This window comes from Chiloscyllium punctatum, chromosome 12 (genome assembly GCF_047496795.1).
Source record: "Chiloscyllium punctatum isolate Juve2018m chromosome 12, sChiPun1.3, whole genome shotgun sequence".
Lineage (NCBI taxonomy): Eukaryota > Metazoa > Chordata > Chondrichthyes > Orectolobiformes > Hemiscylliidae > Chiloscyllium > Chiloscyllium punctatum.
This window is the reverse complement of record NC_092750.1, coordinates 20,993,241-21,018,803: the sequence shown is the minus strand read 5'-3', so window position 1 is coordinate 21,018,803 and position 25,563 is coordinate 20,993,241. Positions and strand designations below refer to the sequence as shown.

The window sequence follows — 25,563 nt, the reverse complement described above, 5'->3', positions numbered from 1 at the left end:
TGTTCATTTGGGCTGCTTCAAAAGCTTAAGGAACAGGAAATAACGTTTTATTTGGTTAAACAAAGCTGAGTAACTTCTGTCAGTGATATCTGGTTGAAACTGCAACAAAGAAATGACGATGAAACATTAGAACGAGCGCCTATCGCCCCCTCCTCCACTTCGCAGTGTGGTACATCCTGCAGCGGGTTGGGGCGGGGTGAGCAGAGGCACGGCTGCGCACGCGCCGAGAACGTTTCCGCCTTCCGGGGAGACGATGGTAAGTGAATGGGGGGCAGCGCGGAGAGGGTCTCTGAATGGGATGGGGGCAAACGGCGGTGGGCACACTCCGGCTAGGAGTACGGTCAGGGGTGGCAGGGTTCGGGGTACGGGGTAAATAATTGGGAGCTCCGGAGTAACGGCTTCAAGCGGTACCAAGGCCCCACCCGTTCCCCGAGGACAGGGAAGAGCTCCACACCCAGCGCTTCCTGTCACTGAGCCAGGGCTGAACTGATTGATATCCGGACTGGGCCGGCTGCTGCACCGCGCTCTCTATATTGAATAGTCAACCGTGGTACTCTTCCTCTGCATTCCATTAGGAATGCCTTACATTCGGCATTCTTTGACCCAGTCGCGTCCCCGCATCCTCCTCAGTGGAGATGAGGAGGGGAAGGCATGTGGGCCTCTTTCTAGTTTTTGGTACCTGCCAAGTTGCTGATTCCTGATTGCAGCCAGTGTTTCTTGTCTGAGAACTTTTCACTTGGCTACCTTATTCCATGTTCTGTCAGTGGGGCTGCATGGCCTTGTCAAGGTTGTTTGCGGTTTAGTGTTTGGCTCTGCTTCTTTTACAGGACTGTATGTAGATGTAAAGTCTGTACTTTCCATTAAACTTGTACGAGTTTGAGGGAGCGCACACAATAGAAGTTATATTGTGCATTATGTTCTGTTACTTTTCAGCTATTACTGTATTCACATAACATGATGCTGCTTTTGGCAAAAAAATCCTATTAAAGTTGAATTATAATGAGTTAATTTTCTATTTCAAGTTCTAGGTGTGAATTCCTGAGTAATCAGACATGTTTCCCATATGAAGTGCATGCTTTACTTGTGTGGTAGCATGTTCAATTACTGGTGTTGCAATTAGAAGCTATGGCGGGGGAAAAAGTTTCTTTAAATTTTGTTAGAGCAGTTTGAGAAGTTGAATTTGATTTTCTTTTAAAAAATGGTAATAATGCTTATACTGATTTTAAAAAATACTGACTCCATTAGTTCATTAAAGGCCTTTGGGGAAGAACCTGTCACCCAAATTAACAAAGGAGTTCAAATCATATATGGTCAACAAATGGTATGATTCAGTTTACTTTTGGGTTTTCTCCCTTGGTGCTCAGTGTTTTCCACCATACATGTGTTGACTGTCTTGCTGGTCAGTGTTTTGTGACAGACGAGTTTAAAGTGGAGTGGGTGTGGTATATTTAGCAATTGTGCCTGAGCCTAGTTTACAAATAGGTGCTTGCTGTAGATTAACTAGAGCTACTCAAACCACTATTATTTATTTTCTGTGCTTTAACTATGATTAACTGGCTGTCCAGTATTGCTGTATAGTTTGGTTTACTTAATTTTATTTTTGTTCACCACTTACTGATAGTAGATATTGAGTATGGTTCTGGAAAAGCACAGCTAGTCAGGCAACATCCAAGGAGCAGGAGAATTGATGTTTCGGGCATAAGCCCTTCATCAAGAGTGAATGAAGTCTTAATGAAGGGCTTATGCCCAAAATGTTGATTCTCCTTCTCAGATGCTGCCTGACTGGCTATACTTTTCCAGCACCACACCCTTCGATTCTGATCTCCAGCATCTGCAGTCCTCACTTTCTCCTGATAGACTTTGCCAATTAGTTAAAAGGAGATAATGAAATGACATAGTCCACTATCCTGAGAGCTGTCATCCATGACACTGTACTTGTCCTAACAAATGTTTTGTCACGAAATAAATTTTAATGTACAGATTAAAATGGGATATTTCCAACATAGATGTAGTCCTTGCAATTGCCCAGATGGTCTTCTAAGCTTTATTACTTTGTTTATTTCTCCTTTCAAAAGGCAACACTCCGTCCGTACCTGAATGCAGTCCGTGCCACACTTCAAGCTGCACTCTGCTTGGAAAACTTCTCATCACAAGTTGTGGAGCGCCATAATAAACCTGAAGTGGAAGTGAGGTAGGGCATACTTGGTAGCTAAATATTTGGGTTAATTTTCAGTTTTCACTAAGCACCATCTGGGGAGTTGAGAGGGGCAAGAAAAAATTCAGTATAATTTTCTGTTTCTAGGGATAAATGTGAATATTTAGTTTTGGATTTTCTGTGGAAAGTGCAACAGAAAGCATATAATCTGCATATATATAAGCATATAAACTTTTAAGATGATTGCTAGCAATGCACTTATATGCAAAACAAATTTAGTGCTGGGGCACTAAATAATTGAAAAGCCCTTGGATGCATTCTAAGTATGGGATAATAATGCATGTTTCCTTGACCCATGATAGGAGCAGTAAAGAGCTGCTGTTGCAGCCCTTGATCATCAGCAGGAATGAGAAGGAGAAAGTCCTCATTGAGGGCTCAATAAATTCTGTACGAGTCAGCATTGCAATCAAACAGGTCAGTATCTCATTTGGCTTTTAGACTGTACTTGTTAGTAAGATTTGGAATTGGGTATGGGGAAAAGGGAGGAGTATGGTAGATGCTCAGTTAATGATCCGGTGCAGGTACAGTGGACTGATTGGCCCCCTTCTGCTAACCTGTGGAATAACATTTTCCATTCATTTCCTGGAGCAGAATTTTAGGTCAGCTCGTTAGATTAACACACAGATGGGATCCTGGCAAGTAATTCAGAAGAGTGGGTGGGAGTTAAGGTGGGAGTTAAATTAAAACATGAGAACTTGGAAAGCAGAGGAAACATAAGTTTATTAAGAAAGAAATATGTCCAGCAAGGCCAAATGGAATATATTATTAATGTTAGGATTCTTGAAAGTACAGAAGATCTGAGGGATCTTGGCGTGCAATTCCACAGATCCCTGAAGGTAGTAGGGCTGGTGGATAAGGCAGTCAAGAAGGCATATGCAATACTTTTTAATTAGTCAAGGGATAAAATACAAGTGCAGGGAAGTTATGCTGGAACTCTTTTAAAAGATGCTGGTTAGGCTACAACTGGAGTATGGTGTACAGTTCTGGTGATTAAATTACAGGAAGCATATGATTGCACTAAAGATATCACAAGAGATTTACTAGGATGCTTGGTTTTAGCAATTAGGAAAGATTAGACAGGCTCGAATTGGTTTCCTTTTGGAGCAGCAAAGGTTGAAATGGGACCTGAGAAACACAAGATTGAGGGTTGATAGAAAGGCACTTTATTAGTAGATTGGTCAATAACCATGGGAATGTAGATTTTAAAACAAGAGGATGAGAATGTACAAGGCATGGTTAGTAATTTGCAGATGGCACTAAAATAAGCAGTATTATGGACAGTGAGGAGGGTTATTGGAAACTGTGGCAGAACCAAAATCAGCTGGAGAAGTAGGCCAAGAAATGGCAAATGGAATTTACTATTGATATGTGTGCGCTCTTGCATTTTGGAAAATCAAATCAAGGTAGGAGTTTCATGGTGAATGGCAGGGCCTTAAGTGCAGTTGAACAGAGACCTTGGAGTTCAGGTGCATGGTTCTTTGAAAATGGAGTCACAGGTAGACAGGACAGTGAACAAGGCTTTTAGCACACTGGCCTTCATCAGTCAGGGCATCAAGTATAGAAGTTAGGAGAATATGTTGCAGTTGTACAGGACGTTGAGGTCGCACTTGGAGGATTGTGTTCAGTTTTGATCACTTTGCTATGAGAAGAATGTTATTAAACTGCAGTGAGTGCAGAAGAAATTTACAAGGATGTAGCCAGGACCTGAAGGTCTGAGTTATAGGGAGGTTGGACAAACTAAGTTTTTTTTTCTTTGAGTGCAGGAGACTGAGAGGGAATCTTATAAAAGTGTATAAGATCATGAGAGGCATCAATAGGGTGAATGCAGTGAGTCTTTTTCCCAGGGTTGAGGATTCGTGGACTAGAGGGGAAAGAATAGAATGGAACCTGAGCGGCAAATTTGTTTTTACAGAGGTGGTACACTTATGGAATAAGCTGTCAGCAGAAGTGGTTAAGGTGGTACATTAACAACATTTAAAAGGAATTTGTACAAATACATGGATAAGAAAGCTTGAGAAGGATATGGACCAAGTGCAGGGAAATTGGGTGAGTGTAAGTGGACACTTTGGATGGCATGGACCAGTTTGGCCAAAAGCCTATCTCCATACTGTAGGACTCTAACTGAGGCAGAATGCTGAGAGGAGAATTGAGGTTAATGGTTTTTTCATTCAGAACTGTTCCAGGAATCTAAAACTTACTGCCTGAAATAACATGGAGTCAGAACCTTTCAACATTTTAGTAGTTAGATACTCTCTTGCATTGCCACTACCTCTAGGGCTGTGAGCCAAAAGATGGAAAATGGGTTTGGTGTAGTCAGGTCTTTGGTGTGTACACAATGGGCCAAATGGCGTCCTGTGATGGTTAACATCTGAGCCGTGGTAGTCAGCGAAAATTGGCTTTAGGGAGACAAGGTGTTGATTTTCCAGCCTGTTACGAATGCTTCCTTTTATTTTTTTGGAGCAAAGTATGTCTTTATAAACATGTGGCATATTATTCCTATTTGTTTTAACGTACCAGATTTGAACTAGATTTTTGTCCCTTCTGCAGCATCCTACAAAATGTTTTCAGTGGGTGTGTTGGCAATTCCACATGTGCTACTGTGTGTGTTTATAAAAACTACCCTCAAAAGCATCACTACTTTAAAAGTGTACCTCCAGTCTTTGACTATAGAAAGGTTAGAAATTGTATCTGTTCAAGTTTTATTTTCATTTACAGGCAGATGAGATTGAAAAGATCCTTTGTCATAAGTTCATGAGATTTATGATGATGAGAGCAGAGAATTTCTTCATTCTCCGCAGGAAAGCTGTTGAGGTAATACCAATATATAGTTAAATGCAATTAACTGTTTAAGACTTATTTTTGCTGTACTTGTCTTTGATAGTGTTGAGGACCTGAGGGCACTTGGAGTCCACTGGTCTGTGGATACTCTGTGTTTGTCTTGTTCTCCATCTGTTCTCAGTGCCTCCCCTGTAGATTATAGTAATATTTTGGGTTGTAAGTCTGCTTGCTGAGCTGGTCGATTTGTTCTCAAATGTTTTGTCACCATGCTAGGTAACATCATCAGTGAGCCTCTGATGAAGCGCTGGCGTTCTGTCCCACTTGTTTATTTGTCTTGGTCTGTTGTGGTGAGTGACATCACTTCCAATTCTTTTTCTGAGAGGTTGGTAAATGGGGTCCAAATCGATGTTTGTTAATGGAGTTCCAGTTTGAATGCCGGGCCTCTAGAAATTACCGTGTCTTTGTTTAGCCTGTCCCAGGATGGATGTATTGTCTCTGTCGAACTGGTCTCCTTGTTCATCTGTGCGTATGGATACTAGTGATAGTTGGTCATGTCTTTTAGTGGCTATTTGGTGCTCATGTATCCCGGTGGCTAGTTTCCTGCCCATTTGTCCAAAGTAATGTATCTTGCCGTCTTTGCAGGGTATTTTTGAATATGACATTTGTTTTGCTGGTTGTTGGTACGAGGGTCCTTTAAATTCATCAGGAGCTGTTTATATGGTGATGGGTTTCTGTGGGCTGCCATGATGCCGAGTTGCTGGAGTAGTCTGGTCGTCATCTCTTTAATGTATTTTAATGTATGGCAGGGTGGCGAGAGACTCTGGGTGTGTTGTCATCTTGTTTAATCTGTTGTGAAGGAATGAGCGGACTACCCTCAGGTACCTGTTGTTCCTGAAAACTTTGTATAAGTGTTTTTCCTCAGCTTCTCGTAATCCCTGGGTGCTGCAATGTGTTGGCCCTCATTTACCAACCCCTCAGAAAAAGAACCGGAAGCGATATCACCCACCACAACAGACCAAGACAAATTCCTAGCAAGTAGGACAGAACATGAGTGCTTCATTGGAGGCTTGCTGATGATGTTACCTAGCATGGTGACAAAATGTCAGAACAAATCTATCAGCTTAGCAAGCAAACTTACAACCTGAACTACAAATCTTCACCAAAATCTTTTCCATGCTTCATTCGGGAGGTCCATGAATGCATCATACTATTTTACTCCATTTAGCATGATTATTTGGTCAAAAATCTAAATTCTAGTTTAATCAAAACATTGTGCGTATTATTGCTAGCAGATCCTCTTTCTTTCAGCCCCTGTTTGAAACTTAAAGAAATTCTATTGTCTTCTCTTGGACAATCCAGGGCCCCCATTGGTGATGTGTTAAGGTACTGAGAGAAAGGATGAGCAGGCATGTATCAAGAGATTTCAACCAGTCTGCTGGTTTGAGACAGACTTGGGCACCATTCTCTGCCTAGATCATGTCCTATGCACTATCAAAGCTTATAATTGAGACATCAAACTTCAATACTTTTATGTTAGATTATGAATGTTGCTGACAAGTGACATTTATAGCCCATCCCTAATTAACTCAAAAGTGATGAACAGTGTTCTGCTGCTACATTGCAGGTCCTGAAGGTACACCTTTTATCATATCTAAGGAGTTCATGGATTTTATATAAGGTAACACTGACTTAGAGAAGAACTTGTGACTGGTAGTGTCCTTGCACTTGCTGTCCATGGTCATGCGTGAATGGGTTTGTGAATGCTCTTGATGGCCATAAATTACCATATTACATCTTGTAGACAATGTCAAGTGCAACTGCAGCACATTGTTTGTGGAGGCAACAAATATTTGAGGGAGAAGTCTGCTTTGTCCTGGCCTGTGTTGAGTTTAACTATAGCTGAAGCTGTGCAAACCTGTATGAGTGGAAAGTATTCTGTCACTTTCCTGAGTTGTGCCTTGTAAATGGTGAAAGGACTTTAGAGTCAGAATACAAGTAACTTACCTTAGAATTTAGCAGAAGTGCTGAACTTTCAAATTACTTGTGGGATTGGCTGGATCTCCGTAGCATACTGCCTTCAATTTAATATTCATTAGTCCTGTATTGTAGTTTCACCATTATACTTAGGTGTATGTAATGCTCCTGTCAAGCTCCCTCAGACTACTTATTGAACTATCATTGTTTTTTTTGTCTTCATTTTATTGGTTGAGCAAAGGATCTGCAAGGCTACAAGGTGACTGATTTTTTTTTTAGTAGAATTCTGCGGATGGCACCTCATGGATACTCTTGAAATTCAAAATCTGATCAACACAGCATGATTGATGCTTGGAATAGTGATTCTGTGCTGGGAAAAGGATCGTACTATGGGGATTTAACTGTGCCCTGACCAGTATTCTAGCAAGTTGTATAACTAGGGCAGTAGCTTTAAACGAAACAGTGCAAGTAAGGAATCAGGTGATGAAAGATGTGATAAAGAGAAAGGACAAGGAGCAAGATAGCAATAAGGGACTTAATATATCTGGTAGTATATAGTCAGTGTCTTTCAAACAAAGTGCACCAGCAGATAAATTTATGCTCCACACTTTGTCATAGAGATGTACAGCATGGAAACAGACCCTTTGGTCCAACCCGTCCATGCCGACCAGATATCCCAACCCAATCTAGTCCCACCTTCCATCACCTGGCCCATATCTCCTCAAACTCTTCCTATTCATATACCCATCCAAATGCCTTTTAAATGTTGCAATTGTACCAGCCTCCACCACGTCCTCTGGCAGCTCATTCCATACACGTACCACCACCCTCTGCGTGAAAAAGTTGCCCCTTGGGTTTTTTAAATATCTTTCCCCTCTCACCCTAAACCTATGCCCTCTAGTTCTGGACTCCCCGATCCCAGGGAAAAGACTTTGCCTATTTAGCCTATCCATGCCTCTCATAATTTTGTAAACCTCTATAAGGTCATCCCTCAGGTTCCAATGCTCCAGGAAAAACAGCCCCAGCCTGTTCAGCCTCTCCCTGTAGCTCAAATCTTCCAACCCTGGTAACATCCTTGTAAATCTTTTCTGAACCCTTTCAAGTTTCACAACATCCTTCTGATAGGAAGGAGACCATAATTGCAAGCAATATTCCAACAGTGGCCTAACCAATGTCTTGTACAGCCGCAACATGACCTCTCAACTCCTGTACTTGATACTCTGACCAATAAAGGAAAGCATAGCAAACGCCTTCTTCACTATCCTATCTACATGCAACTCCACTTTCAAGGAGCTATGAACCTGCACTCCAAGGTCTCTTTGTTCAGCAACACTCCCTAGGACCTTACCATCAAGTGTATAAGTCCTGCTAAGACTTGCGTTCCCAAAATACAGCACCTCACATTTATCTGAATTAAACTCCATCTGCCACTTCTCAGCCCATTGGCTCATCTGGTCCAGATCCTGTTGTAATCTGAGGTAACCCGCTTTGCTGTCTGCTACACCTCCAATTTTGGTGTCTTCTGCAAACTTACTAACTATACCTCTTATGCTTGCATCCAAATCATTTATGTAAATGACAAAGAGGACCCAGCATCGATCCTTGTGGCACTCCACTGGTCACAGGCCTCCAGTCTGAAAAACAACCGTCCACCACTACCCTCTGTCTTCTTCCTTTTGAGCCAGTTCTGTATCCAAATGGCTATTTCTCTCTGTATTCCATGACATCTAACCTTGCTAATCGGTCTCCCATGGGGAACCTTGCCGAATGCCTGACTGAAGTCCATATAGATCACATCGACTGCTCTGCCCTCATCAATCCTCTTTGTTACTACTTCAAAAAACTCAATCAAGTTTGTGAGACATGATTTTCCATGCACAAAGCCTGATCTTGGAGTAGGATAAAGGTCTGGCACAACATCAAGGGCTGAAGGGCCTGTGCTGTGATGTACTGGACTGTTCTATGTTTATAAATGATAGTGTTTAACTCTGTCTTAATGCACACAACATTCATTGTATGGTAGTTGAATTAATAGTGCAAACAAGTATGATCCCTCCTTTCTACTTTACATATAGTACTGGGCAATGACAGAAGGTTAACTAATCTTATAAAGAAGCTTCTAGGGAAGAGTGGCCATCACCTGACAATTTATGTTGAGTTCAAAAGTAGTACAGTTCAATCTGAAACTAGAGTCTTGGTGAGGGAAGCTATGAGGGACAATAGATTGTCTTCACTCCTTTTTAATATAGTTTCCCAATGATGGGAATCAACCAGCTTTTAGGAATTAAGAGTTGACTACAAATATACATTCTTTTTGAGGTGCAGAAAAACTCAGCAGCAAAAGTGATCCAACCATGGCTGACAAGTTAAAGATTTTATTAAATCAAAGGAAGGGACATACAATTTTTTTTTTTGGAAACTTTATAAGCCTGAAGATTCAGAGCATTTTTAGATATTAACAAAGGAGGTCCTAGGAACTAAAGTAGAAAATAGAATATGAAAGTAAACTAGCAAGAAATAAAAATTGGCTATAATATCTTCTGTAGGTATGTAAAAGAAAAGGTTAGCAAAGGCATCGGTGCGACCACTATAGGGCAGAAACAAAGTTTGTAATGTTGGAGAAGCTAAACAAATACTTTGTCTTCATGGAGGAAGATACAAAAAACTTCATGGAAATACTAGAGAAGCAAGAAGCAAGCTACTAGTGAGATTGGGGAACTGAAGTTAATATCCGTATATTTTAAAAACAAAAAGTACTGCGAGAAAGTGGGACTGAAATTTGATTAATTCCCTTGATCTGACGTTCTGCATCCCAAGAAGTTGCTGTAGAAGTGATGGATATGTTGGTCATCTTGCAATATTCTGCAAATTAGAAAGTAGCAAACGTAGGAAGTGGGCAGGAGAAAAGAAAACTAGGATTAATGGGCCTGTTAGTCTGACATCAGTCGTAAGGCTAGAATATATTACAACGATGTGATTAACTAGGCACTTAAACCAAAAAAAAGGGTCAGACTGGACAAAATTAATATGAATATCTGTTGGTGTTTTTGAGGATGTAACTGAAGAATGGGGTGTACTTTTTATTTTCAAGGCTTTCAATGACTGACCACGCTAGAGGTTAATCAAAATAAACCAAATGAGTCATTTTTAACTTTGCAGTATGCTGCAAGTCATAGTCTGCTATGATGAATGCTTAGGCTCCAGCTCTTTACAATCCATATCAGTGATTTGAATGTGGGGAACAAATGTAACATTTCTAGTTCATTTGTTTTTAAACAAAAAAAAAGCAAGATGAAAATGTGAATTGAGGAGTCAAGAGTTTAGACAGATTGAGTGGGCAAGACCTAGCAAATGGAATATAACATGGATAAGTGGTCATAAGTGGTAAGTGCAGAACATTTCTGAAGTGGTGAGAGATTGGGAAATATATCCAGAGACCTTGGCTCAGAGTTACAGAGCTGATATACAAATGCAATAAGCAATTAGGAAAGTATTTTGGCCTTTAATACAAATTAATTTGAGTATAAGAATAGAGATATGTTGCTGTAGTGTTATAGTACCTTGTTGAGAAGACTGCACCTGGTCTATAGTATAGATTTATTGTATGTATTGTATGTTTTTGTCTCCTTACCTAATAAAGGACCTATTTTCCATTGAACTGTGACAGACTTTCACCAATTGAGATCCTGGGATGGTGGGATTATCTAGTAATGATCGTTTGTGGAGTCTGTGCCTGCATTGTCTAGAATTTAGATGGATGAGAGATGATCTCAAAGGCTGTAGCAGTGCTTGACAAGGTAACTGCAGGATGCATGTTTATCTTGGTTGGGGGGGCGTGGGTATGGAATTTGCAGGTTCAAGAACTGTGGTGCACAGTCTCAGAATAAAAGCGAGGCTATTTAGGCCTGAGCTGGGAAGAAAATTATTCCCTTGGTGGTGAAGCTTGGGAATTCTCTAACCCATAGAGGTTGGGAGCTCAGTCACTGTGTATGTTCAAGACAGTGATTGATAAATTTCCAAATATTAAATCCATTCAGGGAAGTAGACATACTACAGGGAAAATGGCTTACAGATAAAAGATAAGCCAGGATTTAGGTGAATAATGGAGCAAACTATTTCAGTCCTATTTCATATGATCCTGTCCTCCAGGTGAAGGCAGTTTTTTTTTTGTCTCCATAAAGGTTGCACAGTAGTCAATTGTGGACAGATGCCTCTAAAATAGTTAGGGTCACTTAAGGCTCAGTTATATCCTTTTGAAGAAACAAGTTCAGTCAGTTGTCACAAAGCTATTCTTCATGATGGACATTGAAGGCCCCCACCCAGAATAAATTCTGTGCTCTAGTTACTCTCTCGTTTCTTTCAAGTAGCATTCAACATTATGCCTATGATGTACTGCTCCTCTAACAATGACAAACATTTAAGGAGATATTCAATTCCTTCCAACTAAACTACATTCCACTGAGGAGGCAAGATTGTAAGGGAGGAAAAAAAACATCCAGGACTAAGCAAGGAAGTTAATCATAGTGTAAAGGTAAAAACTAAGATATACCATATCCATAAGCATCAGTGGCAGGCTGGAGGATTGGGAAACTTTTAAAGGCCAACAAAGGGTTGCTAAAAGAAACTAATAAAAAGAGCACAGATTAATTAGGAAAGAAGTCTAGCACAAAATATAAAATTAAAATATAACAGCAAAAGCTTCTGTAAGTATATATAAAGGAAGAGTGGCTAAAATGAATGTTGGTCTCTTGGAGGGTGAGACTGGGAAGTTCAAAATTGGGAACATAAAAACAGACACAATTGATATTTTGCCTTACCTTTCATGCTGGAGGATGCTGAAATAATTTCCCTAGTAACGGGTAATGCAGAGTTTATATAAAAGGGGAATACAAAACAATTACCATCAACGGGGGGAAAATACTGAATAAAACTAGGAGTAAAGGCAGACAAGTCCCCAAAGCCTGATGGCCTAAGTTTCCTAGGCTCTAAGGATGTGCAGCATATATAGTGGGTGCATTGGTTTATAATTTAAAATTTCTTGGAAAGGTTTCACTGGATTGAAAAAATGCTAATATTCACTTATTCAATGGGAGGGAAACAGAAAGTAGGAAACTATAGACCAAATTGTTTAATGTATATCATTTGGGAAATTGGTAAAATCAACGAGGATGTAGTAATGGGACACTTGGAAAGCGAAAATGCAATTCTGCCAAGTTGGCACGTTTTTTGTGAAGGGTACACATTTTACTAATTTGTTGGAGTTCGAAGAATTGCCAAATAAAGTGGATAATGGGGTTCCTACAGGTGTAGCATATATAGATTTCCAGAATGCATTTGATAAAGTACCAAACAAGGCTTAATACAAAGTAAGATCTGAGGGTTGGGGTAATATATTATCTTGGATAGAAGATTGGCTCATCAATAGAAAGCAGAGAGTTGGCATAAATAAGGAATCTACAATTCTATGAAATGTCTTTTTCTGGGATGCCACAGGGTTTGGTCCTCTGACCTCCAGCTATCTACAATCTATATTAAGACTATATAAATGACTTCAATGATATAATATATTCTACTCAAGTTTACTACTTAAGTTTACAGTTTACACTAAAATAGGTGGAAACTTAAGTTACAATGAAGAAATAAAACTTAACAAATGGATATACTAGAATGGACCAAAATTTGGCATGTGGGATTTAATGTGGATAAGTGCGAGGTTAAAGATTTTGATCAGAATAAAAAGGCAACTTACTATCTAAATTAAGAACAACTGCAAAATGCAGAGGGATCTAAGTGTGCTCGTGCATGTGTCCCAGAAAGTTCATGCAGGTATAGCTGGGCAAATGGAATTTGGCATTTATTGTTAAAGGAACAGAGTATAAAAGCAGGGAAGTGTTGTTGCAGTTGTAGAAGGCATTGGTAAGACAACGTCCAGAGTACCGTGTACAGTTTTGGACATGTGTAATTGCGTTGGAGCCAAGTTTAGAGAAGGTTCACTAGATTGACTTCAATGAAAGGCTTGTCTTATGAGAGATTGAGTAGTTCAGGTCTATACTTGAGTTTAGAAAGATGAGGAAATCTAATTGAGCTATGTAGGATGGTAAAGGAATTGACAAAGTCAATGTAGAGCAGATATTTCCCCTTGACGAGCAATCTAGAACAACAGTTAATTTTAGGCTAAGGAGTGGCAGATTTAAAATGGAAACGAGGAAAGGATCACAAATATGTGGACTTTGCTATCCTTGAGTACAGCGAATGTTGGGACATCAAGTAAATTTTATTTAAGGTGGTGATAAACAGATTCTTAATTGGTAATGGGCTAAAGGATTATGTTGAGCTGGCAGGAAAGTGGAGTTGAGTTTAAGATGAGATCAGCCATAATCATATTAAATGGCAGAGCAGTTTCAAGGGGCTGAATTGCCTACTCCTGCTCCAAGTTCTTATGTTCTTAATTGATGGAAGAAGGCAGGAGTTTTGCTTGCCTATTTTTCATGACATGTCATGTGACTTCATTAGGGTCTCGTGTCAGTGCTGAGCTTGAAACACTTCACTATCTTAATGGGATAGTAGAATGTGCTCTTTACATATGCCACAATTGTGAGTAACAAATACTGAAGATTAATTTGTCTTTTTTAGCACGTGAAGCTGAATGTTTCTTATTGAATATATGGGTGATGCAACTAGGTTGTGCTACAAGTTTTCATCTTTTGAATGTGGTTTTGAACCCAAACTCCGTGAAATGAAGTCTCCTCTTGATCAGAATGAGATTCACCAAAGGCTTTGCAAGATTAATGGCAGAAATGTATCAAGATAGGAAATCTCTGGAGCCCAGCTTAAATTTAATGTTTAAATTGTGTGAAAATATGTCAAGGGAAGTCACCAATTATTTTTTGTTTTGAAACCATCCTGGCCCCTTTGAATTGCTGGAGAAAGTTGAATATGTCACTATCTTTAATAAATACTGTCTCTGTCTGTTCTATCTTTCCTGACAGGGCTATGACATCAGTTTCCTCATCACCAACTTCCATACTGAACAAATGTACAAACACAAACTGGTTGACTTTGTCATTCATTTCATGGAGGAGATTGACAAGGAAGTCAGCGAAATGAAACTGTCATTAAATGCCAGAGCTCGCATTGTTGCAGAAGAGTTCCTCAAAAATGTGAGTCATTCCTGTCTTTCCCCATCTAAACCAGCAAATTTTATAGGATACTATTTGCCTGCTTTCTATGGTTGTTACACAAATTACAAAAGCTGGAAAACTGTGACTTAATTGCTCCCTGGTGTGTAGTTGCTAGGTCTGTCAACATTGCATAAGTTATCTCGATTCAGTAGTTTTTGCGAAGGCCTTATTTTGCAGTTGGTGGTTTTTGTTTCTTGGTAAATGAGTTCCTCAAATGTGTTTGACTTCTCGTTTTAGATGAACATTTTTTAAGCATCACTACTTTTATTCTGTGCGGTGACTTCATTAAAACGGAAGTGTGCTGAACTAACCCAATGACTCCAGCTTTTATTTGTTCTGGATATGGACGTCACAGGCCATATTCATTACCTTTCACAAGTTACTGAAAGTGGACCTTTTGTGCCAGTCAAGTTCTGTGGTTCTCCCAGAACAATGTTGGGCAGGGAGCTCTGGTTCAATTCAATCAACATTCAATTTTTTGCATTGGACTTAAGAATGAACATATTGGCCTTTAAGATGCTGAAGCAAAGATTCACCAGAATGAAAGTGTGGGGAGAAAAGGACTGAAATGAGGACGACATATGAACTAAGTTTGTTCTCCTATGGGTGATATAATTGAGGTGCTTAAAGATAATTTTAAAAATTTGATAGATTGGATAAAAACTGCTTCTGGTGGGGGAAAAAGAGAGGGCAATATAACATTAAAATTAAAGCCAGGTCATTTAGGGTTGATGCTAGGAAGCTCTTCACAATGAAAATGTGAAACAAATTCTCAAAAAGCTGTTGAGGCTAGGACAGTTATTGTTCAAACAGAATTAGGAGCAGGAATAGGGCACTTAGTCCTTCGAGCCTGCTCTGCATTCAACAGATATTCGACGTTACAAACCAGAGTTTTGTTTTGGCAAGGGTACTGAGAGATTAGGACCCAAATCAGGAAATGGAGTTTCAGTATAGATTTGTCAAGATTTAATTAAGCAGAATAGGTTTAAGTTGAATCGCCGCCTCCTATTCCCAAGTCAGAACAGTGAGATTTGAAGATGGTATTCTAACTTCACTACTGGCATTGTCTTTTTGCTCGTCACCTGTGGTGAAAGTGTTGAATATTGACATAGGGTTGTTAATTTAGCAAACCGTTTTGGATGGCTTCAAGCAGTTTGATTGATGTTGCAACTGAACCCATTCAAGCAAATGATGTACATTTTCATATACTTCTAACTTTTGTTATGACTACATCAAGTGTGATATCAGTGATTCATAAACTGCAAATTTATATAGCTCACTTAGACATGTTTTTAGATTTTCAATTTCAAATAACTAGCAATGCTTTAGTCTTAAAAATAGAAGTTGCTTCATTACCCAACAATTGACAGCTACTCAGTTATTGAAATGTGACTTACTTGCAAAAACAAGGATTTAAAGTATGTATGAATAGAAGATAACTTTCATTTTTAAAAGTAATAAATTTATTATTACAGACTTGTAATATGCGTGTAAATTATTTTTCAAAGGTGAAAGAGTTTGCAAGCATTGAACCCTGACTAACTTTTCAATTAGTTTTGTAGTTGAAAAGCTGGAGATTTCTCCCACAGATCAGAGTATCTGGGATGAAGATTTCTTGTTTCATTTTTATAACACTGCAGGTTCAGTACAGCAGTCATTCAGCTAGGTTTCCTTTCCCTGACTTTCTGATGAGAACATTACTTCCCTCTCTCCGCCCGCCTCCCATTCCCCCCTCTCGGTACTATTTGGAGTTATATTTAAAATGGTGTCTCAAAGCCTGTCTTATACATTAAACTTCAAGATCACTGCTATATTAATTTTTAATATTTCACTTTTTCCAAACAGCAAAAAGGACTATGGTGGAGCTTCCCATGATATTCTTCCAGTTTCGTGTATTCTTCAGAATCTTTGAATTCTTAAACCTTTTAAGAGCTCATTTGTGTCATTTCAGGGGTTAAACAAATCCTAAATGTCTTCCTTTTGTAGCTGATACTGAGAGAACACATGAGCTTCTCTGTTTTAACTGGCTGTGGTGAATTAATGAGACAGCAGTGTGATTTTTGTTCAGCTTAAAAATCCGAGCTAATTCCAAGGCATGGTATAAATAGTATCAGAAAAAATGCTTCTGGAAATAGGTGACCAGCACAAAGCATATGTTGAATGCAAGACCTGCTTTTAGCATATCTCTGATAATGAAAAATCTTGTGGTCTGTAATCATTGTGTTGACGTGTGTCTTTTACTTGGTCTGTCAATTTCAGTTGCCTTTCAAATTTAATTTGATTGTGTTGCTTAATATTATTTCAGTCATGTTGCTGTCATTTCGCTTTGAATTTGCAATTCTTATTTTCTGGCAATCACTTCCAATAATAAAGAATGTTTGTTTGGTAAGGGTTCCAGACAGGGCTGTGAGGACGTTTCAGGCTGCTAGTCCAAGAATGCATGTGACCAGGACTTTGATAGCCGCTTGAAGTATATGGTGATCCGAACAGCTCTGTCCCATCTTTCTCCACAACCTGTTTATTTCACACCCATTGTTTTCACTGGTTCATCTGCTCCAAAAACCTACTCTTCCTTGACCTATCTCCATTTTCAGTTACACTTGTGTATTGCACCTTTGTACTCTTGTGATATCCTTTCCAATGCTGTATTCCAATTTATGATCAGTCCTCTACTTGTCCATCTCCCGTCAATTCTGTTCACCTTTTGCAAAAATTTCTCCTTGGCCATTTCTCCTATCCTTCTCTATTCCTCTTCCTCTTGTCTTTTTCTCATCCGCTCCCTCAATCCTTTCTCTCTCTCTCATTCTTCCCACCTTGGTTTCCCTTGCTCCTGACTATAATTCTGTGTTCCTTTTTTCTTTTTTCTCCATACCTTGAAGCCTCCATTTCCAGTACTTTTATCTCCCTTTCTCTTTCCCTGTTGTTTCCCATTTTTCTCCCTAATTTGCTGAATGCTCTATGCTTATTATCCAATGGAGATAAAGTTGTTTCAAGGAGAAAAGCATTTAAAATTATAGGACGCCAGGAAATTGTGGAATCCAACTTGTAGCTAATTCCTGTTTGCAGCTATGCCTCTTGAGGAAAGCCAGGTGTCCTTTCTAATCATTGAGGATTAAGTTCTGCAAAAGTCTTGGTTCACACGTCAATTGCATTTAGTTTGTTGCCTTCAATCTGATCTGAAATACTAAGATTCCTTCTTTTCATGGTTCTGGTGAGTAGGAAATAAGTTATAAAGCAGATATGTGACAAATAAAAGTGGCAGTACCTGGTACTGAAAGTATTCTCCACTAAGCACATTTCCATGGTCATAAGAAGTATTCTGAATGTAATAACAATTTATTTTTGTTTTTGCAGTTCTGATACTGGGTCATTTGCTGTCATCTAACAAGACCAAGGTTACGCGAAACTATGTGAAACTGCACTGCTGGAAGGAAGCTTGGGGCGGGGGTGGGTGTAATCATCTGCTGAAAGGGGATACATACAATAAACTGACCAGCCTGCTGGTAAAGGTTTGTGCAATAACTCAACCAGACTGCTGGCTTTAGTATTATTGGATCATTTTTCAACTGATACTGTAATTACACAGCAATTCCTGCTGTTATTAGGCCTTTCATAAATTGAAGGGGCTAAGTTAATGCATTTGTATTTTGAAAAATAAAACAAAATTTCATTCGTAGTTTGTGTCAAAGCCTCTCTGACTTTACTCCTTAATCCACATCTTTAAAATGACGGTACACTTATAGGTTTAAGGCAGTAAATAGATGCAATAAACCCTGTTAATGACCATCCAGAATTCCTTTTTAATACTGGAAAGCATGAAACAAAAAGCAAAATATTGCAGATGCTGGAAATCTGAAGTAGCAAGTGCTAGAAACACTCAGCCAGTCAGGCAGTATCTGTAGGAAGAGAAATTAGATTAACTGATCTTGATAATGACAAAACTAACAACTGATCACTGACCTAAAATATTTACCTTACCTTCTCCACAAAGATTGACCAGCCAAGTGTTTCCAGTGTTTTTCTGGACTCTACTGGTGCTTGCTATCTGTCCCTAATTATTCTCTAGTTTAAAACAATAGTGCTGAAATAATTCATTTGTATGCTTCCATTGTAGTTTCAATTAGGCAGGAAAGTCCACATTCCTAGTCTTGCATTCTGTTTTTATTCCATTAATTGTATACTAATGTTTTTAATTGAACTAATATTATTGTAACTTTGGGATCACATTATGGATTTTGTTATAACATAAATGGATAGAAGTTTTGTTGCTTCTGTGACTTTATTGCAGCAGTTGATGGACAGTCACTGGCACAGGTTTCATTGTAATTGTGAAAAGGCATTTCAAACTTATATTGATCCAGGACTGAACTTTGGCATTGAATGGTCACATTGCCATCTGTACTACTGCTCTTTACATTGGTCAACAGGGTGCTTTTAAAAATACAAATGTACTAGGGCAGCACATTTAAGTAGGATGGAGGCTATCCCATATACTTGGTAAGTTCCCTATTTCAACTGAGTTGTTTAAAAAATTGAATGGGAATAATTAAACCTACATATGTTAATCTTATTGCTGTAATGCCACTAATATGTAATGCCTTATGCTTTTCAATATTAAAAACTTTTTGCATTTCATCTGCCTAGTTGTCATCTCCTGTGGATTGTTTTGACTTCGTATTTCTTTGCTTTAAATAGATTTGTTTACCATGCAACTTTAAGTCCTCAACCTTGCATGCATTTTGATTTCATTAGTTTTGTTTGTTGCTTCTGTGATATGCTTTGGGATATTTTTCCAAAACTTACATTTGTAAAGCTCCTTATCATAAATTTGTGAACAGCGGTGGCCCAAGCACTAATTCCTGGAGTACAGTTTTGCCCACTTTTGTCTGTTTAGCATTTAGCTTTTGAATAGTACGTTTTTTTGTCACTTGGTCAATTGTCCATTTTTCTTTCAACCCCAAAAGTGTTCATTTTGGAATAAGGCTGTTTTGAGTCTTATGTCCTTTTACTAGTCGTAACTATGCTGTTGAGTTTCATTTAAAATTGAAATAATATTTTACTCAAATATTTTGTTAAATCAGATTAGCTTTGAAGCCTTTCAATTATTTTCTTTTGATTTCCTGTAAACAGTATTTGTGCAGCAATTAATCATCTAACAAACATTGAAGTCCTCCAGTTTTTTTTTCACTGATCATTGACTAATTTTAGGTAATTGCTAGCTCACCAGTAATGAACTAATGTATATTAAAAGATAAGACTAGGCAGTACAAGAAGAAAGAAATAGAAGATGAGCAAACAGTTGCAGTAAGTACTGGAATAGATCAGGCTGTAACAAGGGTGGTATCTGTGCCAGGTGGTTTGCAATTAACTTATTTGTAAAATTGCAGTATTGAATCTAATCATTCCTGCACACAAGTTTCATATTAGGTAAAAATCACATGTAAGCTTTTAATTTTAAATAAATTAGTTGCACAGGTAAACCAGTCTTGGCCACAGATTTTAATTAGTCTGCAGAAGTGTTGCTAAAACTCTAGAGCAGATGGTATTTGAGCCCAGACCTCTAGTCCACACTACCATTATGCCACAAGATTCTCTTCACAGATGGTATATAGGTATTAAAGTGACCTCATGAGTTGGGAAGGATGAAGCTAGGGGCTTGCACTATTTCACTGACTCATGCTGGAAGTGTGCATGCATATCAAAGATGCAAATTAGACTACATTCTCATGGTATCATTGACACTGATCTAGAACCATGTGTAAAACTGAACTGACCATATAAATACTGTGACTCTGAAGCAAGTCAGAAACATGGGATTCTATGATCAGTAACTCTCTCCCTCTGTTCCTCATGCCTGTTCACCAATCTATCTGGCACAGGTCAGGAATACAATGGAGTACTCTTCACTAACCTGGATGGGTAGCTCCAACACTATGCAAGAAGCTTAATATCGAGATCCAAGTGGTGCACTTGATTAGAACTCCATTTGCCACTTTGCATCAGTAGTGAATGTTGAAAGTGGCAGCAGGACCTTATCAACATGCACTACAGTGCTTAGTAAATCTTCAACAGTACTTTCCAAACCTGTGACATGTACCACCAGAAGTACAGAGCAGCAGATGCACAAAAGCACTACCATCACACCCTGGAATCTCTTCTCGAATTGAATTGAATTTATTGTCATGTGTACTGAGGCACAGTGAAAAGCTTTGTCTTGTGAGCAATACAGGCAGATCAAAATTAACTATCATAAATAATAGGTAAACAATGGCAAAACCACAGGTACAGACGAATATTAAGAGTTTGAGTGTCCATTCAGTATTCTAACAACAGTAGGATTGAAACTGTTTCAAAACTGGCTGCTGTGTGTGTTCAGGCTTCTATACCTTCTCACCGATGGTTGAGGTTGCAGAAAAACATGCCAGGCTAGGATGAATCTTTGAGAATGCTAGCAGCCTTTCCTTGACAGCAGGCCTGGTAGATGGGAGGTTGGCCTTTGTGATTGTCCAGGCAGAATTCACCACTCTCTGTAACCATCTCTGATTTTGAATAGTACAGTTGCCGTACCAGGTAGTGATATGTCCAGCCAATGCTCTCAATAGTGCACCTATAAAAGTTGGCAAGGGTATTTGCCATCATGCCAAATTTCCTTGGCTGCTTGAGGAAGAAGAGATGTTGGGCCTTTGTAACCAGTGCGTCCACATGAGTCCAAGAAAGCTTGTTGTAGATGACCACTCGCAGGAACTTGATACTCTTCACTCATTCCACCTCTGTGGTGTTAATGTGTAGGGGGCATGAGTAACATCCTGTTGAAAGTCAATAATAAGTTCCTTGGTTTAGCTGGCATTGAGAGCTAGGTTGTTACCTACACCATTTTTCCAGGTCTTCCACCTTCCGTCTGTAGTCTGTTTCATCGACTACGGTAGTGCTATCAGCGAACTTGTAAATGGTATTTGGTGATGCAGTCATGACTATACAGTGAATAGGGGGCGGAGTACGCACTCCTGGGGGGGGTCCAGTGTTGATTGTTAGGGAGGATAAAATATTGTTCCCAATCTTCACTGATTGTGGCCTGTGGGTCAGGAAACTGAGGATCCAGTTGCAGAGAGTGGGGCTTAGTCCAGGGTCACTAAGCTTAGTAATCAGACTCGAGGGAATAATAGTGTTGACTACGGTTCAGCCTTCAATGAGTAGGATTCTTATGTAGCTCCTCTTGGTATCAAGATGTTCTGAGGAGGAGTGAAGGGCAAGTGATATGGCATCTGACGTGGATCTGTTGGTCTGGTAGGCAAAATGGAGTGGGTCAAGAGTAGTGGGGAGGCTGGAGTTGATTAATGCCATGACCAGCCTTTCAAAGCACTTCATGACAACCATGGTTAAGGCCACTGGGCGGTAGTCACTGAGACATGCTACATGAGCTGCCTTTTGCACAGGAATGCAGGGATAATGGCCTACTGCAGGGAGAGGTTGAAGATGTCCGAGAAGACCTCTGCCAGTTGATCTGCACATGCTCTGTATGCATGACCTGGTACTCCGTCTGGTCCCATCACTTGGATTCACACAAAGGAAAATTGATCTGACCTCTGATGCAGTGTGTGTTGTGATAGGCTTGTCAGAACTTGTCGAAATAGGTGTTACCTCTCTGCCAAATTTCTGCTCAAAGCGAGCATTGAAGGCATTGAGATAATCTAGGAAGGATGTATCATCGTCTGCTACCTTGCACTGTTTCTTTTTAAAATCTGTGATGTCATTCAGTCCTTTTCATAGTCGCCAGGGGTCTATCTGAGTTTCTGGTTTGGATCAGTATTGGTCCTTGGCTGTCTTAATGGCTCTGTGCAGGTGATACTTGGATTCCTTATATTCTCCAAGTCACACGATCATCCTGACAAGACTACATTGCTATTCCTTCACTGTTGTTGGGTTAAAGCCCTTTTTCACAGCATTGTGGCTATCCTTACACGACAAGGACTTCAGTTTAAGAACGTAGTTCAGCACCATGTCCTCCAGGGAAATAATAAATGTTCGCCTAGTTGATGATGCCTACATCCCATGAAATAATTAATAAGTCAGTATCTCACAGTACAGTGCACTTAAGGACAGAACATAAGGGAAGTTTTCTACTTTGAAAGATTAGAATAAGTTGATGTATGAATTTTCAACAAGTGTAATTCAACAACTTGTTAAAGTTCTTCTGAAATAAAACTGCAATTGTCTTATTGGATGGCCTAATTCCAATACAATAAATATTTAATCAAACTGGCCAATTTCCTGGTACAACCCTTCTCACACTCCTTTTATGCGCTATGGATTTATATTGATGTAGCTGCTGCACACATTAGTATTTGAACACCAGATCTGTCTGTACCATGCAAAATACTATTGGATCCTGGTATCCTGCCAAATTACTCACTGGGCAAGATCATTTTGAATGGCAAAGATAATTCCTGGCTTTACTCTTAACACAAAGTATCTTCTTAAACTCCCTCATTCCTATCTCTTCCATATTCAACTTCAATAGTATTAGGAAATCATGTACTGCTTTGCTAATAAGATTGAGACAATGTGATCAGCAGCCTCATCCCTTCTTTGCGCTAGCCTACAGGGCCAAGGTTTCTTTAAGGATGTACCTTTTGTAACCGTGACCAGGTATCTTCCTTTAGTTTCTCTCCGATCTTCTCTCATGCGTTCTGAGGTTTGAGCTGGATTTGTTCATGAGACCAATTGCCTGTTCACTCAACCCTATCAACACTAAACTACTAGCCGCTCAACTCCCTTTCTTGCTTTCACTAGCTGAAGTTGACAATTCTGTCTTCTCAGGCACTGTACCCCCATCTCAATCAAATTGATGATACCACTCATTTGATTAAAGAAAAATCCTTGAATCATCCATCCTGCCAAGCTATTGTCCCATTTCCTTTTAAATACTTGAATAAAGCATTCAGTTCCCAAGTCCTTACACATTCTCAAAACTACAATCAGGATTTTGAATCAGAGTACTAAAATGCCCTTTTTAAAGCACAGATTATATTTACATGCCTATAACAATATAAACAATCCTACCTTGTACTTCTTGATCTGTCTGTAACATTTTATATGGTTGACCATACCATTTCTCCAATGCCTCTCCACTGACATCCAACTGGTATACATTCTATTTGGTTCCAACATATTTAACTGTAACCAAAGATTCACCCCCAGTAGCATGATTTCTCATAACTACACTGTTCTATCTTGTTCTTCCATCAATCTCTATTCACACTTATATTAATTTGCTTGGCAGTGTCTTGTAAAACAATATCAGTTTCCACACGTATGTGAATGATGCCTAGTTCTACCTCTCTGCCAACTCTTAATTCTTATACTGTTTCTAACTTGCCAATTCCCTGTCTGATAGCCAATTCTTGATGAAACACCATTTCTTCCAACTGAAGTATTCAAGAAGGCATTGTGACAAATTCCACTCCTTAGCTTCTGAGTCATGGGGTCATAGCAATATATAGCACGGAAACAGACCCTTCAGTCCAACTCATTCATGCCGACAAGATATGCTAATCTAATCTAGTCGCATTTGCCAGCACTTGGCCCATATCCCTCTAAACAATTCCTTTTTGTATACCCATCCAGATGCCTTTTAAGTGTTGTAATTGTACCAGCCTTCACCACTTCCTTTGGCAGCTTATTCCATTCACGTTTCACCCTCTGTGAAAATGTTGCTCCTTTGGTCTCTTTCATATCTTTCCCCTCTCACCCTAAACTTATGCACTCTAGTCTGGACTCCCCCACCCCAAGGAAAAGACCTTGTCTATTTATCCTGTCCAAGCCCCACATGATTTTATAAATCTCTATAAGGTCACCCCTCAGCATCTAACACTCCAGGGAAAACAGCCCCAGCCTATTCAGCCTCTCCCTATAGCTCAAATCCTCCACCCCTGGCACCATCCTTGTACATTTTTTCTGAGCCCTTTCAAGTTTCACAATATCCTTCCAATAGGCAGGAGACCAGAATTGCACTTAATATTCCAAAAGTGGCCGGTTCCTGTACAGCCACAACATGACCTTTCAACTCCTAGGTAAAAACAATGACTGCAGATGCTGGAAATCAGATTCTGGATTAGTGGTGCTGGAAGAGCACAGCAGTTTCAGGCAGCATCCAAAGAGCTTCAACTCCTATACTCAATGCTGTAACCAGTACAGGAAAGCATACCAAACCCTTCCTATCCAATCCCTTCCTGTGCAATTGTCTGAGATTAAGCCAAACAGTTTACAATCTCGCTGTTCTTATTTGATCTCAAGATGAGACTTTTTTTTTAAAATGGCTCTGTAATCACCAAGAATAATATTTCCACTTCTGTAATGTTGCCCAAATCTTCCTGTCTCAGCTTATCTGCTGTTGGAACCTCTTACATTTCATTGTAACAAATGGACATAACTATTAAATTACGCACTTGGATAGTTCTTAATGTTGCCCAGAACTCACCATAACTCTCATTAAATCCTGTTCACTCATTATTTCACTATTTACTGACCTACGTTGATTCCAGATTAAGCAAAGCCTCAAATTGAAAGTTCTCATCGCCATGGCCTCTCCATCTCCAAATGGCAGCAGAGCTCATTTTTTTTCTCTCTTTTTTTCAGGTTTCTTTCTCTTTTTACCTAACATCCTTGGGCAGCATCTGCAATGTCTGGGTGAAAGCCAGCATGGACTTGAACTTCTGGCTTCAGCATGGACTTGACTCAGCCTCATGGTGAAGGCCAGCGCAATCTAGGTTGGGAGGACTGTTATTCTGAAGTCTTATTTCTCCATTTTTCTAATTTATTGGTGAATGTTTTGAACTTTTTTCCCCCTAAGAATTTGTACTCAAGAATCTGCACATAAATACCTTGGTACTCTAAGTGGGGACTTGTAAACTTTTCACGGTACTAAAGTGAGTACATGTGACAATAAAGTTAATTCTTGTTATTCTTGTAATCTCCTCCAATCCCCAATCCACCCCCAAAGATATCTAAGCTCTTCCAATTCTACACTTTTCAGCTCTCTGAGTTTAATCACTCCAGTATTAGTGGCCATGCATTCAACAGTCTGGGCCACTATGAAATTATTTCGTTAAGCCTCTCAATCTCACTATTCATCACTAAGAATCTCAAGAAAACTTGTTTTTTTGACAAACCCTTTGATCGTCTTCCTTAAGATCTTCTCATGTGGCTCAATGGACATTTTATTTCATCAAAAATACCTTACATATAGGAACATAGGAACTTAAGAATTAGAAGCAAGAGCAGCTAATTCAGCTCTTTCAGCCCACCCTGCCATTTAACATGATCATGGCTGACCTTATCCTGGTCTCAACTCCAGTCTCCTGCCAGTCCCCATAGCCCTTTATCCTGCTTTTCATCAAAAATTCATTTTTAGAACCT

At 39.4% G+C, this 25,563-nt stretch overlaps 1 protein-coding gene across 4 annotated transcripts; it reads left to right on the top strand.

The window, feature by feature from the left end:
• The first annotated feature begins 111 nt into the window (after positions 1-111).
• Positions 112-18,783, top strand: LOC140483671 (actin-related protein 2/3 complex subunit 4). Of its 4 annotated transcripts, none has more exons than XM_072582036.1 (7): positions 557-675; positions 1,246-1,321; positions 2,076-2,191; positions 2,518-2,629; positions 4,931-5,026; positions 13,957-14,127; positions 17,503-18,783. In XM_072582036.1, the coding sequence occupies exons 1-7, from the start codon at positions 578-580 to the stop codon at positions 17,506-17,508; spliced, it is 675 nt and encodes a 224-aa protein (XP_072438137.1). In that variant the 5' UTR covers positions 557-577; the 3' UTR covers positions 17,509-18,783. The 4 variants fall into 4 exon arrangements, with proteins under 4 accessions (XP_072438140.1, XP_072438137.1, XP_072438139.1 ...); XM_072582037.1 differs by lacking the exon at positions 557-675 and adding an exon at positions 759-787; XM_072582039.1 differs by lacking the exons at positions 557-675; positions 1,246-1,321 and adding an exon at positions 112-256.
• Positions 18,784-25,563: the final 6,780 nt, after the last annotated feature.

Excerpts from the sequence above, each read along its gene's own strand:
- LOC140483671 (XM_072582036.1), top strand. The coding sequence starts at position 578 with ATGCCTTACATTCGGCATTCTTTGACCCAGTCGCGTCCCCGCATCCTC. Across the intron at positions 2,192-2,517 it reads AAACCTGAAGTGGAAGTGAG|GAGCAGTAAAGAGCTGCTGT; the intron begins GTAGGGCATACT and ends GACCCATGATAG. Across the intron at positions 2,630-4,930 it reads TCAGCATTGCAATCAAACAG|GCAGATGAGATTGAAAAGAT; the intron begins GTCAGTATCTCA and ends TTTCATTTACAG.